The 15,072-nt window shown below is 42.6% G+C and overlaps 1 protein-coding gene across 1 annotated transcript; it reads left to right on the top strand.

Annotated features, from left to right (window-relative positions):
- Positions 1–1,149: 1,149 nt before the first annotated feature.
- LOC139629014 (Krueppel-like factor 6) lies at positions 1,150–9,391 on the top strand. Its single transcript, XM_071491340.1, has 4 exons — positions 1,150–1,464; positions 3,749–4,331; positions 5,422–5,545; positions 6,368–9,391. The coding sequence occupies exons 1-4, from the start codon at positions 1,363–1,365 to the stop codon at positions 6,417–6,419; spliced, it is 861 nt and encodes a 286-aa protein (XP_071347441.1). The 5' UTR covers positions 1,150–1,362; the 3' UTR covers positions 6,420–9,391.
- The last annotated feature ends 5,681 nt before the right edge of the window (positions 9,392–15,072 follow it).

Genomic DNA, 15,072 nt, shown 5'->3' with positions numbered 1-15,072 from the left:
CAATGATTATCTATAGTCAAAGGTGGGAAATGCGTCTCTGAAAGAGTGCCAGTGTATTTATAACATGTCATTCTAGGGCTGCCAGAGATATTGAGGTGATTAGAAACTGTCACCATGCACTGTCAGCGGCCCGCGCTTTTCTTCTTTCCTGCTTGTAGAGGAAACAACCCGGCCATGTGGTTTCATGTTCAAAAGCGAGCATTGTAAAAACACTCTGCTGCAAGCGAAGTGAGGTCCCTTTCTAGAAAGACGGAGCCACAGGTGATTGAGATTATAACACACTCACACACACACACACACACACACACATGCACTGACATTAGTGCACACACACGCACACAAATGCACATCATCTCCAGCAGAAGCAAACCTGTCCCTCATGATATGCCTCAAGCTGCTGCCTCTACAATAACCTGCAGAGCATTTTGTGAATAATCATCTTTATGGCAACTCTATTATAACTTAATGGCTTATTAAAACTGTCTATATGGTCACAGGGAGACTCATAATAATTCTCAGGCATCTCTGGACGGCCATGAAAAGAAGAAGTCTATCAGTTTTATTTCACAGAGCAGAGAAATGATCAGATCTTTGACAGTCCCCCTGAGCTCCAGGCCAGGCGACTCACAATATTGTCTCAGTGATTTGCGCTTTACAGAGCGGAGTAACACTGACCCCATGCCACCTTTCATTGCGCTTACATTCAAGCTTTAAAACACCGGGAGAGGAGATGTCGGCGGAGTGTGAGTGTGTGTGTGTGTGTGATGAAATGAAAAACAGTGAAGTGAGTCTATTTAGAGACTGAAGCGCAGCTCCACGGCCGCCGCCAGCAGCGCAGCGCTTCTCCTGCCAGCGATGAGCAGAGGCTGAAACCCACATTTGAATCAGTAGAAAATTCGACTTCCTCGTTTTGGTACGAGAGGAGTCTGGGTTATATAGCGCTCTAAAAATAGCGCCGATCTAGTCCAATGGGAGCCGGAGTCGCTTCTCGCCGCGCACCAACCACAACAGACAGGATGAGTCGGCTCTGGCTCCGCATTGGTCGGAGGTGGTCTGGTAGGCGGGTCGTACGCTCCTGCGAGCCCATTGGTCGTCGTAGCGAAACGTAATGTAATCACATGGGGGTGGGTTTGTCTGTAATTTTGAATCGGGGGGGAAGTTTACAGTGCGCTGTCGGACTTTTGGAGAGTTCAGTGTTGTGCGCTCTCTGTGCGTCACACGCTCAAAACCTCCACTGGAAGCGCACGACTCCCCGACTATTATACATGCAAATACAGCCGAGACTCCAGCTTCTCTCCGAACACACCAGGCTGCGTTTTCTCCCCAAGCTTCTTCTACTTGTGGCTGCGTCTTAGGAGTGAAATGGATGTCATCCCTATGTGTAGCATCTTCCAGGAGCTCCAGATCGTGCACGACACCGGATACTTTTCAGCTTTACCGTCTCTGGAGGAGTACTGGCAGCAGGTAAACGGCTCGGCCCCTCCGTCTGAGCACACAGGCTGACAGCTCGCCCCGTGCGGTTTGTTGTAGGCTCCAGGAGCGCAGGGAAAAGTGCGTAATATCGGGAAAGGGGATGGGGGGGGGGGGGGGGGGGGGGAGACTTGCTTCCCACTGACAGCTGACTGTGGACGTGCAAATGTCAAAGTTGTTTATGAAAGCTCACCTAGTTTGGTGCAACTGTAAATAACAGTTTCCCCCGTTAAAAGTCGGCTTGCGAGCGTTTACAGGGGAAGTGGTGCAAGTTCCCTGAATGACAGATCTCTGTAATATTCCTACAATATTTCCAAATGCTTGTAGTGGCGTGTCGTAGCTCACAGTGTCCCTGTGGCACCAAATAGTGACTCTTTGGATAACCCTAACTCTAACCCTTGTTATACTTGATGGGAATATCTTTTATTTCTTAGGTTATCAACATAATATCCATATGGTCATTTTTGAAGTGACTTGTAGTTTCATTGTGTTTTTCTATTTTATGTTTTTTGTTTTTTGTTCACGTAATTTTCACTAGTGTAAATGTTGTTGCTGATGTTCTCGGCTCATGCTTGCTGGTGGCGGAGACACATCGGGTTGTGATAAATGAAAAACACGCTGGGTTGCTGATTTTAGCGGCTGAATGGTGAGCCGTGCGTCTCTGCGCGTATCTCCTCCTCCTCTCCTCTCTCTCTCCCTGCCTCTCTTGCTCGCTCTTGCTCTCTGTCACACACACACACGCACACACGCACACGACAGAGAGAGAGAGAGAGAAGGAGAGAGAGAGACTGATTTCTATTCCAATTTGGCTCGACCAGGCGACCCCTGGATGACAGAACAGTGGAGTTTTATGCTGGAAACTAGGGGAAGGGCTCAAGTCGGTTCTTATTCGGGTTTGGGAAATGAAATTAATTCGTCTCAGTCTTCTTCTTCTTCTTCTCCTTCTTCTTCTGTCTCCTTCTGTCTATCAGATCTCTTCAGGCTTGGGGCCAAGTCGCCCTCCCAGGCATTTAAAGCTCGCATGGGATTTATCCAGCACTGCTGACAAGAAACATTTGACTTGAATGCTCTCTCTCTCTCTCTCTCTCTCTCTCTCTCCCAAGTTACCATGATACAATACAGTTCCCACAGTGTTTCTGTTTTAGACATAAAGTGCGTCTCATAATCTCCTAAAGTGTCTGACCATCCACTATAATGCTGCTATAAGATCTAAATAATGTTTATTTAAATGTAGAGTATTTTATAAAAAATGATCAAAGTTAAGCATGAGTGTGCACATTTATTTTGAAAGTCTCCAGTGATGTAGCTCTGCACATCCTCTATGTTGCAGATGCCTCTGAGCTGTGAGCAGCTGAAGAGGGGGCATCCCCTCTCTTATTTTAGTACTTCTTAGAGGCCTGAAGACATGAAACTCTCCAGTTTCACTAGAAAAAAAGCTGGGTGTACCACTGGTTTATTCAAGTCTACTGTAATAGACACATGGCTGCAAATTGGAATCTGTTTCACTAGGGAAGCTGCACAGTCCCATCATCAGCGGCCCTCATATCTGGCCTGCGCTTGGTGACTGCAGCGGGTTGAGGAAGTGCTCTCTCACTTCCTTTTCAAAAGAAAATAAGCCCACAATCCTCAGCAGCTCTTGCAGTATTCATGCCAGGCTTTTTATGGACCCCCATGAACCAGACCTCCCTCCTCTAGGTCCCCAGTGTGCTATGTTATTTCTAGCGATGCCTCAGAATGCATTATTAAATCCACATTATGCTGAATAATTGATAGATTTAAAAGATCTACAAGCACTTCCCTAACCCAATGGGGGGCTCTGTAGCATATGTAAATTTCATGACCATCCCTAACACACACCCTAAACACAATCACACACACACACAACCATGCATGTGTCCATGGGTAGGAGCACCTTGTTCTTGCATGCTCTCTGAAGGAAATGTGGTGCTTGTAATCTTCCCTGATATGGCCTCAGAGGGCACCCTTAGAACACTCTTGACTATCCTCTGCATAGGACATTGTGTTTTGCTTGGTTGATGCAGGCGGGAAGGAAGCAGGGCCAGTGGTGTTAGCGTTGCAGCATTTCCCCCTCCTGCTGCTGCTGCTGCTAAGAATAAACACAGCATGGAGAGGAACACCGGAGTTTGTGTTTCCCATAATTCACGTCATTTGTTTTGGTGTTTTTAGGGACTTTCCGGTTGAAGAGTAGCACTGTGTTACAGGCCTCGGGCTCTGTTCACCTGTCAACTCACTGCTATCTGGTTTTCCCTCCACACAGACATGCCTCGAGCTGGAGAGGTACCTCCAGAGCGAGCCCTATGTCTCAGCCACGGACCTCAAATTTGAGAACCAGGAGGACCTGTGGAGCAAGCTAATGCTCGCCTGCGGGGACAAGGCGAACGACCCGGACCCAAAGATTCCCCACATCAAGGAGGAGGAAGACAATCAGGACAACCAGCACGTTGACGCCGGCGGCTTCAATTCTGACGCCAGCAGCGAGGCCTCAGACAGCTCCGAGGAGCTCTCCCCTACCCTCGACTTCTCCTCCAGCTCTTTGACTGACATTCTGGGCGACAGTGGCGAAGACCTAGGCTCCACCATCATCAGCACACCGCCGTCCTCACCCGAGCTGTGCAAGGAGGGCTCGGTGGCCCAGGTGTGGAGTGGGATACAGACTGTGCTGCACTCACCTGGGAAAATAAGGACTGGGGGTATGGAGAGGACCCTGGAGAGGTCAGGGCTCACCAGCGGGGAGACATCACCTGACGGGAGGAGGCGGGTGCACAGGTGTCAATTCAACGGATGCAGGAAGGTGTACACCAAGAGCTCGCACCTCAAAGCACACCAGCGTACGCACACAGGTAAGGCTGCCCGACAGTGAGATGCTTTTATTGCTGCCATGCAAATGTCATGTCATGAGTGCAGCCTCACTGGGGGGGGGGTGGTGGGGGGGGGGTTCGTGATATCCTGACAGCTGGGTTTACAACAGAAAACTTTCAAAAGTGAAAGTAAAATCAACTTGGAGGGTCTGAAAACTCTCCCACATACTTTGAATTGTTTGTCAGGAGGAATGCCCTCAACTGTGACCTAATTCACACACAGGAACGTGATTTCATGCAGGGGGAAGGGAGACAGAGTTTTGGGGGGGGGGGGGGGGGGGGGGGGCTGTGTTCTTTTGTGGCTGAGCAGGAACCCAGAGGATGTGGATTCTGAAAACACAGTTCTCAGATTTCACCATGGGAAAAGACTCAGAAACTCTCCTGTTTTGCATCCAACAGCCAAAGGAGAAAAAAAAAACGTGAATGAAATGATGGGAATCTGACATTTGCAGTGTGTTGCCCAAGGTTCAAATGTGAGCAGTTTCCCTCATCACCTTTGACCTCTGCCAGGCTGTGTACAGCTGTGTCGCCCATTAGCAGAGGAAGCTGCATTCCTAGCATCCTTTGTTGACCATGTCAGCCACATGGTTAATGGCCTTCAGGACCATTAGAAACAGACTCTATTTTTTCCTACAGCTCTTCCACATTACATAAGCCGTCTACTCCAGCAGCTCCTTAAAGCTGCATACCACAGCTCTCAAAACCCACAAGGCGCAGGATTGTTTTTCTCCTGAATGCACAGTAGTCAGCCCAATCTGCTTAGCACCTGCTTAGGACATACGTATTTGCAAACCTGCATTTTCAAAAATCTCAGACATTCAGGCGCTTTGATTGAACTACAATTATAGCACCTGCAAATAATTACGGTGACACATTCAGTAGATAAGAAGGGTTATTTGACACAATTCTATCATGTGTACTGAGAGGTGAAACCTGCAGAAACCCATTTGTTAAGGACAAAAAGTAGCTTGACATATAAAGAGATCTTTCAGTATTTAAGGAACTCTCATGCACTTCCTGTTCATCCTCCCAAGAATGCTAATCTCCTGAATCCGTTGTGATTTTTTTGCAGGTGAGAAGCCCTACAGGTGTTCATGGGAGGGCTGCGAGTGGCGCTTTGCACGAAGCGATGAACTCACCAGACACTTCAGGAAGCACACTGGAGCTAAGCCATTCAAATGCAGTCACTGCGACAGGTGAGAGCACCGGGCAGTCTGAAAATATTCATGATCGCTGACACGTAACCTGGGTGACTGACAGTTAGCACAACATTACAAGTAGCCGAGGAAGTCAAGAGTCCCATGTCGTCATGCAGAGACGATAACTCTAAAAGTGCAACTAAAGTGCTGTGAGTTAATGTTTGATTTTATGCCTCCTTCAAAAGATTTCCTGAATATTAAACTCCAAACACAACAGTGCAGCTTCTCTTCACCTTTCGTGCTCAGCACCTCCTTCACTAACAAAGACCGTGTCACTTACATGTGCAAATTAGTTGATCAAAATGACACTTTCGATGGAGGGATGAAGGAGGGTCAAGGATGGACTGATGGGATGGAGGTTGAGGTCAAGAGTTAGATTAAAAGAGAGTTGAGCACAGGGGGATGAGTAAAGGGTCGAGTGGGGACTGTTGAGGGGTGGAAAGCGTGACCTGTTGTGATGAGGAACATCTCAATGAGCCATTGCAGCTTTATCGCCCCTGTGGTGGTTCTTGTAATGACAGATAATGGCAGATATGAGCATCGTCCTTGAACCTTATACCACGTTCATGTTGATGCTGTTAAAGTTATAATAACTTCATTTTACTGTGCTGTTTGATTTGTCTGTGCAACCTAGCTAACATTGCACATGCTAACTAGCTTGTTCTTCTTCAGTTTATAAGAGGATTTTTCTGGCAAAGAGAAACCAGGAAGTGAGGGTTTAGGAAGGCAAATGTTAAAGTATATCTGGATATGAGAAAACAGATGAAGATTTCAGTCCAACAGCTGAACGTTTTTTCTCTTTTTTATTTGCTTTCTCAGGTGTTTCTCCCGTTCTGACCACCTGGCACTGCACATGAAGAGGCACATCTAAGATGGCCTCCTTGTCGAGAGCTCTGAGGGATGATTCTGGTTGATTGTCCCGACCTGTGTGGGGGATCAGCGAGGCCGGTGTGTCCTGGGAGCGCTAACAGGAGCACCGCCATGCTCCAGGCAGTGGAAAAACACGAAGCAACGCAGGCTATTATTTGCACCATACTTAGTGCCTCCAACACCTCGCTGTGGAGATTGCTCTTGAAAGGCTTTTTACAGAGGAGCGGGAGGGCGGGGGAGAGACTCGAGAAGAAAAAAAAAAAAAAAAAAAAAAAAAAGGGAAAGATCTGGGCTGGAGAAGATGGGAAGAGACTCTTCTGTATGGTGTTCGATGCTTTTTTTTCCTGGAGGATCATGGGACTCCTGTAGGGGTGCCGTTCCTCCGATGACAGTGTGTTTGCCTGTGCGCATGAGGACTGTGAGTGCCTGCGACTGGGTGCCTGTGCTGGCTTTATGGAGCAGATGGAGCTTGCCTTTGTGGAAGCTCGAGTGAATGAATGACATGGAGAGGGTGATGTTATGCGAGGGAGTTTTTTTTTTTTTTTTTTGGGCAGGGGGAGGATATCTGTTGTCTCTCTGAGGAATGAATGCAAGCAAAAAACAAAAGGTTCTGTCTGTGTTGTTTGAGTCTGAGTAAAGAGGTGGGCTTGTTTGTTTGGTGGAGCTGGTTTTTGCGAGAGAGCGCCCCCTTTGTGCCCGGAGGTGGGACTGTAGCTCCCTATGAAAAAGTGGGAGGTCGTTTTGTTTAGTGCAGCTATTAAATGTGCAATGTATTATGTAGCCTGTCTCAAATCATACACGCTATAAAGCTCATTTTGTTGTCCATGTTGTAAGCTCCTGTATCTTAAAAGAAAAAAAAAAAAAACACAACGGTTGTACACAAACAGTTATCGCCATTATAACAGAGGTTGCATGGGATCTGGGGATGTGTTGCTCACCTGTTTGCTTATAGGACAACAAAATTCCATTCAAGAGCAGCTACCTTCATATTATGCTACCATAGTATTGTACAAAACACATAAGGCAGTCATTTTTTTTTGTTGTTTTGGATAAGTTGGGGATACCACTATTGCTTGGCAACTGTCTTGACCATGGGATTTTAGTTCCTTTTTCTTCACTTTTGCTCCTCTCTCTTTTTTTCTATCTGTAAATGCACTGTTTACCTTACTGATGCCTTATGTAAGTGGCCTTGTCCTGTTAAATAGATCACTCTCTCTTTCTCTCTCACACACACACACACCAAACGGGGGTTGCGAATGCAGTAGTTATTGTAGTAGTTATTGAATAGCTTTATAAAGGCTCTGATCCATACAGTCACACCTTTTGCCCTTTTTGTCTTGAGACAGACTCTTCTAAACTCCTGAATAATAAAAAAAAAAAAAAACCTATGTATCAGCTTCATAATGACTGCCATTTTTACATTTCTGTGCATTCTTTCTTGACTATATCATAATATATCAGAACTAAATCATATTCTTCAAAATGACCCAGACCAGAGACAGAATTGTGGAGCACTTGGAAAAGCAATTCAGTTTTGTAATGGTTTTACTACTATGTAGTGTAAGACAGTGTGTTGATACACGTCTAACAGACTGTAACTTGCTGTCAAAGGTACAGAGTCTTGGAAACATGTTCTCATGAAATGTGGCATGCTCAGCCGGCAAGTTCCTGACAAATTAAGATTTGCCGCAAAGATTGGAGCCATTTATATCAGTTGATGAGTCAAAGGTTTGCAGTCTTAAAAGAAAAGACGTGTTTTACGGTAATGACAGCATTCTCAATCATGAGTCTGCTTTGTTATGTTGTGTGTTTTGGTGAGTCTCTCCCTCAGTTCTGGTTTAAACAACCCATCATCTGACTAAAAGGTACCGAAAACCAGTCGAACCAGTTCAGCTGAGCTGCGTCGCTGGTCTAGAGGTTTCTGTCTTTTCTCTGCAGGTGACCTGAGGAGAGACTAGAACCAGATGTATGTCTGTACTTCACTATATGCATGTTTTATCTTCAGTTATGACTTCAACGCACTCCTCTGTGGGTTGATACAATTCTCTGATCTCTCAGATTTTATCAATATCCCTTCAGTTCACAATTAGAAAACATTTTGGAGCCACAAAGTTGATGTATGGATGACATACGGAAGTGTTGATACAGAACTTGTCTGCTTTAACTGGTCATAAAGCTTGGTGCCTGTCACTCAGTGGTCAACATCCCAGGTAGCCTTGTTACAACTCAACAACTGTACAGGTAAACCTTAAAGAACATTAAAGAAAATCAGTATGCCAATGTTTCTTTTTACACTGAGAAATGTCAAAAAAAAAATTGCAAAGATTATGTACATTGTAAATTAAGAGAATTTTGTATGGAAGCTTCTATTTTGAAAGGATATGGGACCAAAAACAAATTGCAAGCATGTTGTTTCTAAACCTGAACCAATAAAGAGAACAGGCTGAAGAATTACTGTAAAATAGACACACTCCATTCTCCTTCATTTGCTTCTGTAACATCATTTAGTTTTTGATTTGACTGGAGAAAGTTAGAGCAAATGTACATTTTAAAAGGCATCAATAGCGCCTACACCTGTGGCCTATCATCTTTCAAGAAAAAAAACAAAAAAACAAAACAAAACAAATATTAAAAAAAAAAAAAAAAAATTCAGACGTGAATTGTTCTGGACACTTGAATTGTTCTAATTTTGCATTCTGGTGCCTGCTAAGTATTATGTTTTTTTGTTTTTATTTTGTTTTTTTGTTTTTTTTTTATTTGCCATGTGATTTCTTTCTGAACTTTTCAGACCTGCAAAGACGCCCTATCTTTAGCTAGAGAATCTTTATTGGATAAACATGGAGATAAAATATGAGGCTCTATTTTTGTTTGTTTTATGTTTTAACAAGATTTTTTCATTTGAAATTGTTTTGTAAAATAGTTTCTGTATGAATGTATTTTTTATTGGAAAATCGATAAAAAGAATTTATTGGATCTAAATGTGTTTTTTTGGTTTTTCTTTCTCCTGTAGTTCCTCCCATGACACAGTCAAACAGGATGTGTTTGTTTTACGGGATATTCAGTAGATTCCCTAAAGGGAAATTATCTTTGTTGCCCCATTTCCCCAAAGAGGTCAAAGGTCAGGCCAGCTCCAGAACTGCCCCATGCTGGCAGGGATTCAGTGACTGGAAGCAGAGCGGGTTAGATGTTAGTCACTCATAATTCTTTTTTTAACCTTGACATTGAGTATTATTCTTGGTTCTTATTTGCCTAGTTTTGGCCAACATTGCTATCAGTAATAATAACATACCCTGGTGTTATTTGATATTTTTCCTTTTAACAAAAAATCCCATAAAAAAACTCAAACCCAGATAAAGATAAAAATCACAAATATTTAGGTTTATTTTTTAGGGATGTTTTATAATAATTTACTAAAGCAGCTGGTCACTGTTGTTTTAGTGACTATTTCTGGCACAGTGTGGCTTATTGATGTGTCTTAATAGTGTTTGAAAACAATGGAGCTATATCCCATCTAGCAAAGTCTGCCCCATACACTACCACATCGGGTAGATCCAGCTGTTATCTGCCAGTGTTGCCTGACAGCCGGAAGATTTTACTTGTGGGCCAGGATTGGTCCAGATGTGGAGGCAGCATCTGACCATCATGCTGTAGATAGGCCAGATTTGGGCTGTGGAACCTGGGCCAGAAGAAACACAAGCATGTGGCCCAAGTATATGTTTCTTGCTATCTTGCTACCACCAGACTTATCCTTTAATTGCTGGGATCTGGATCACAGTCAGTCAGGGAACATCATAGTCCACTGAACAAGACACATGAGTGGTCAGATGAACAGACAGGTTTTGAGCAAACGTCCACCAAAAATTGTATGAAGCCAAACTGTAAAATTGTGACATTAACTCTCCATCACTAACCCTAACCTGAACCCAGTGCATATACAGTGTTTTACTGCAATAAGGGATTCTTACTGACATTTTAGGTGGGCCTACTTTCAGTTTGAAATTCCAATAAAATGATTTAGTTAATCTGGATAAGCTGTTTTCTTGTTTAAACCTGTCACCTAGATTTTGTTGTAGGAATGTCACCGCATTCCTAGAAAGTTAAATGCAGTCATTTGTCAAAACTTCCCATAGACAGAGCTTAAGTCATGTAAGAATCTGGCAAAAAAAAAGAGAATCATCTGATTATTCCCAGATATATTTATGTTCAGGATGCTGAGATGGGAAGCTTATCCCAATCTCTACATTAGAACAACGATGTGAGCCACTTGGTTGAATGTGCATTGTGAGGACAATCTGTTCCCCCTGCTCCAGCCAAGAGCACAGAGTTTTCATCTTACTCTCCAAGAAATTTATGCAAATGAAGTTGTGCCGCAAACAAATCCCAGATAAGAGCTCTGCACACTACACAGACAAATAGCCTCTTCATCTCCGATTGCAAGCACAAAGTGCCTCAGCTTCAACACTGCTCCACCAGCAAGCCAGCCACGCTGCGCATCCTAAAGCCTCTAAAGACCTGGAGCACTCTCAAGAGTTTTTTTAAAAGATATACTTATTGGTATTTGAAGTTTAAATTACCAGAACTAAAAACATGCTAAAAACTGTGCAATATAATAAAATACATAAGGAAATAAGGACTGTGAAAAAAGGCAAATTATGACTGAATAAGAAACACAGACATGGCATATGGAGACCAGGAGGCGACAATATTTTATCGTCTTACAAAGGATGAGGAGTAAGTTGCCAGGTAATGGGTACTTAGGCCTAATCTTAATTGGCATTGCAACACTGTCAATTATTTTGTGGGCAAGAATAATGTAATTTATACCAATAAGCATTACCACAGACTAAAACTGGTCTTGTATTCTTCAGTTAGTGACATGGTCATCTGGTTTGGTCAGTTTAGATATGAAAGTGAATCCGTGTCCCTACAGAGAGCTTCAGGAAGAGACTTTTGTGTTTTTACATAGATACTTGTTAAACTTTAATAAGGGATATTTACACCACCTGTTGTAATTAATAGCTTTGATATACTTTTAAATAGTCAATTGACTACTTATTATTTTAAGAACAATCAGACTAATTGTTGTGCTCACAGCTAGATACAGATTCAGTTCAAGTGTGCATGTGTTGCACAAATCTGCAAAGCCTTGCAGGTATCCGAGTTAAAGTTTTGATCATTTGTGCACTCAAAGCAGTTATTTGATCTCCTGAATGTATCAATAAAGAGTCATTAATTGGGAATGCATAACAATGTTTATTGAGAGATCCATTAAGAAACGACTTCGGTGATTACACTCCATTATCATGTAGAATCATATATTTGTAAAATTGTATTTATATTGATGCTGTTTGAAAGGCTTCCCCACATTAATGTCAACCTGATGGAGAAATACAAAACCATTTTCATTTTTAATCAATAAGAAGTCACATGTATAAGATATTAACTCTTTAAAAACAATACTTGAATTAGCCTTTAAAAACAAACTGTTGGTAATTTGTGTGTATTTGTACAGAGTAAAGAAATCCTTTTTTCATTGTAACCTCCAAAACAACACAGAGGATGTGACCCTACAACAAACCTGACTGACCAGACTACCCACAACAACCTGCTACTCCAGTTCCTACTGCTACAGTACCTTAACCCTTCTACCCTTCTAACTACTTCTATCAGTTTAAATTGAGGGAATTATTTGAGAAGTAGTGATCAGTAATTCAAGGCCAGGTGCTATTTATTCAAGGGAGTAAACTTATTAAATTTCAGGGTAGGAATGATTTTTTTTGTGCAACAAAATTCCCTAAAATTCCCTTCACTCCTGATACCTGCTGCCTTAAATGTTGTCGCTACAGATGCAGTAGATACTTTTTTCAACATTATCTTAAGGCACCTGGGTTGTATGTATGTATGTATAGTATCCATGTATAGATGTATGTATATATGTATGTACAGTTATTGTGGGATTGGTCCAATGGAATTCTAACCCCCCACCTTGGCTGAGTTGTTGCTTTGCTCTTATATAAATCTCCAGCCTGGTTGAAGCTTTAGCAAAGAGTATTCAGAGAATGCATTCATATTCAGAGCTATCAGTGAAATGAATGAGAACATTCAAGGTCGACCAGGAAAACAAGATCTTCCCCAGAGCAAGGTTTCGCCACATGCACATATGTATACGCACACACACACACACACACACACACACACAAACAAACAGACACACACACACACACCTCCCCCTCCTCAGAGCTCATATGTCCTGTGGGCCCGTGGGGGGTTGCTTGTTAAACCAGAAGGAAAAGTGGAGGTCAGCGACCCTGCATGGGGATGGTAGTCTGTCAAATCCTCGTCACCGAGAAGCAAGTTCAGTAAAAATGTTAAGTAAACTAAAAGTACTTGGTGAAGGTTAGAGAGGGATCATCATCATGGCGGGGTTGGATGGTGATGGCTGGATATTCGCCAAAATTACGTCATGCTTTCACTTTTATATGCACTGTATTTTCCGTGAATCTTTTACTACCTATTTTATCTTATGTATTTTATTGTATGTCATGTTTTATGTTTCTGGAAGTAGAAGCAGACTAACATTTAGTTCAGGTTTTTGATCTAACACCTCTTTAAACCTTTTTTTAAGGGATTAATTTGCCTTTATAGACTATAGAAAAAAAAGCACTGACTGATGTTTGAGAGACGGGACACAAACCACGGTGGGATCAAGGTCAGATGCTTTGCACGCTCAACAAACTCCATTTGGCACAAGAAATAGTACATATTGGTTGAATGAAATCTTTGTGTTCATTCTTCCTGCATATTTTTTACTGAGGACTGGATCGCTTTTCCATCCCCTGGCTACACAAACAGTGATGAAGAGGTCTGGAGGTTTGAGGGGGCTGGGGCTCTGGCCAGACTCTGGGTACAGCGCCTGATGGATGGGCATTCCTCAGCCTTCCTCTGTACCCCCACTCATCCTCCCCTTTCCCCTAGTCTCTCCTCTCCTAGGTGATGAACAAGCTCATTACTATGGCAGTCTGATAAAAGGAGGCCATTATCTTTTCACAGTGCACTTTGAACTCTGACAAAGGAATCTTACTCCTCCTAGTCTCCAGCTTCTGGTTACGTAATGCAGTGATGGCACAGTGAAACAGGTGGCCCACTGCCAATGTTTTCAGTGAATCCCACACTGGAATTTTCTCCAGATACAGTCGTGGCCACATACACAAAATTGTAGCTTGTCAGCGAAACAAGTCTATCTCAGTTTCTATCATATAGCTTCTATCAACAGAGGTGGATTAACAACAACCAGTAGCATCACATACTGTAAAGGGCTTTAGGCCACCATCAGAGACCGGTCATTTATATATACTTTTCATATGATAGTAAAAAGTTTCCTGTTTACCAATCTGCTACAATCTTGTGTACATCCATACTCACACTTCCTGTTTTGAGTGCATAAGTGCGTTCACATTGAAGTATGGCAACATGCAATGCACTACAAGCACCCAGGTGGTTCATTCAAAATGGTCAAAAAGTTAAAAGTAAAAAACTTCTCAACCTCAACAGTCACCATCTTGGCTACATAGTGGAAGAGTAGGGACCACCAACGGTAAAACATTAATGTTGAAGCCAAGCAAGGAAAGCAGCCAGGAGATGGGCAACAATTGTGTTCACACATGGCAATCGTCATTTCCGGTGAGCACACAAAGGCAGCTTCCTTGTTGAATTTCACGCACTATGCCACTGTGAAAGTGTACTGACTTAAACATACACTTTGAAAAACAGCAATGCAATAGAACATCGTCCCTTTCCCAGAAAGCTCTTATTGTGAAACTACAGCAAGTGTTGAGTTTCATTGTAACACAAAAGAATGGCAAAATACTATGCATCGGTATTATAGGTGAGTGAGAAACTGAGTAGTACGTATGACCATGAGTATGTTGTACTGTTGCAGTCAATGTAGGTTTTACAAGCCTGTATAGTACTGCTACAGGAAACTCTATTATCATTTATTTATCCAAACACACCACAGCCATGGCTATTATTTAAGAAAATGCCATTTTAAGAATTTCTCTTTTGTGGAAAGTGGTTTCATCATTTTCAAATTTGAGAAACGTTTATGAAATTAGCTAGCTAGTACTAGCTAACAATGTTATTTGCCTTGTTGCTCACTAACATCTGTACAAAGTATATTTTTTGTATGCCACTTGACACTTGAGGGCTAAATCTTCATATTTCAAGTTAGTCTGGAAATTATTTTCTGTAGAATTTGGTTAAAAATCTACATGGACCTGACATTTTCATCAACATTGAGTTCCCTGTAAATTACTTCTACAAAGTAGCCACAGTGTCTGAACAAGAACAAAACAGATAATTGAGACAGATACGGATCTATGACAAATAAGAAACAGGTTTACTGTAAACACACTGAAAAAGATATTTTCAGTCCTAAGACAAAGAAAACTACTGTGTTTCATGAAGCGATTACAGATTGTGACACTTGCTGAAAAATATTCTTCTGCAACAAAGTGACCTTGTTTACAGTGTGAAAGCCCTCAGGCTCTACCATGGGTTGTCTTGCTGCTTGTGTTGTGTCTCCCTTCAGGGCCTGGTAGGCGGAGTTAGAGTTAGTGCAACTGGGTGCACCTGGTCAGTCTATCGAGAATCTA

Source organism: Trachinotus anak, unplaced genomic scaffold, assembly GCF_046630095.1.
Source record: "Trachinotus anak isolate AG129_WGS33_773 ecotype Australia unplaced genomic scaffold, CSIRO_AGI_Tana_v1 ptg000012l, whole genome shotgun sequence".
In the NCBI taxonomy this organism is placed as follows: Eukaryota; Metazoa; Chordata; class Actinopteri; order Carangiformes; family Carangidae; genus Trachinotus; species Trachinotus anak.
Note: the sequence above shows the minus strand (reverse complement) of the source record. Positions and strands in the feature narration are given on the sequence as shown.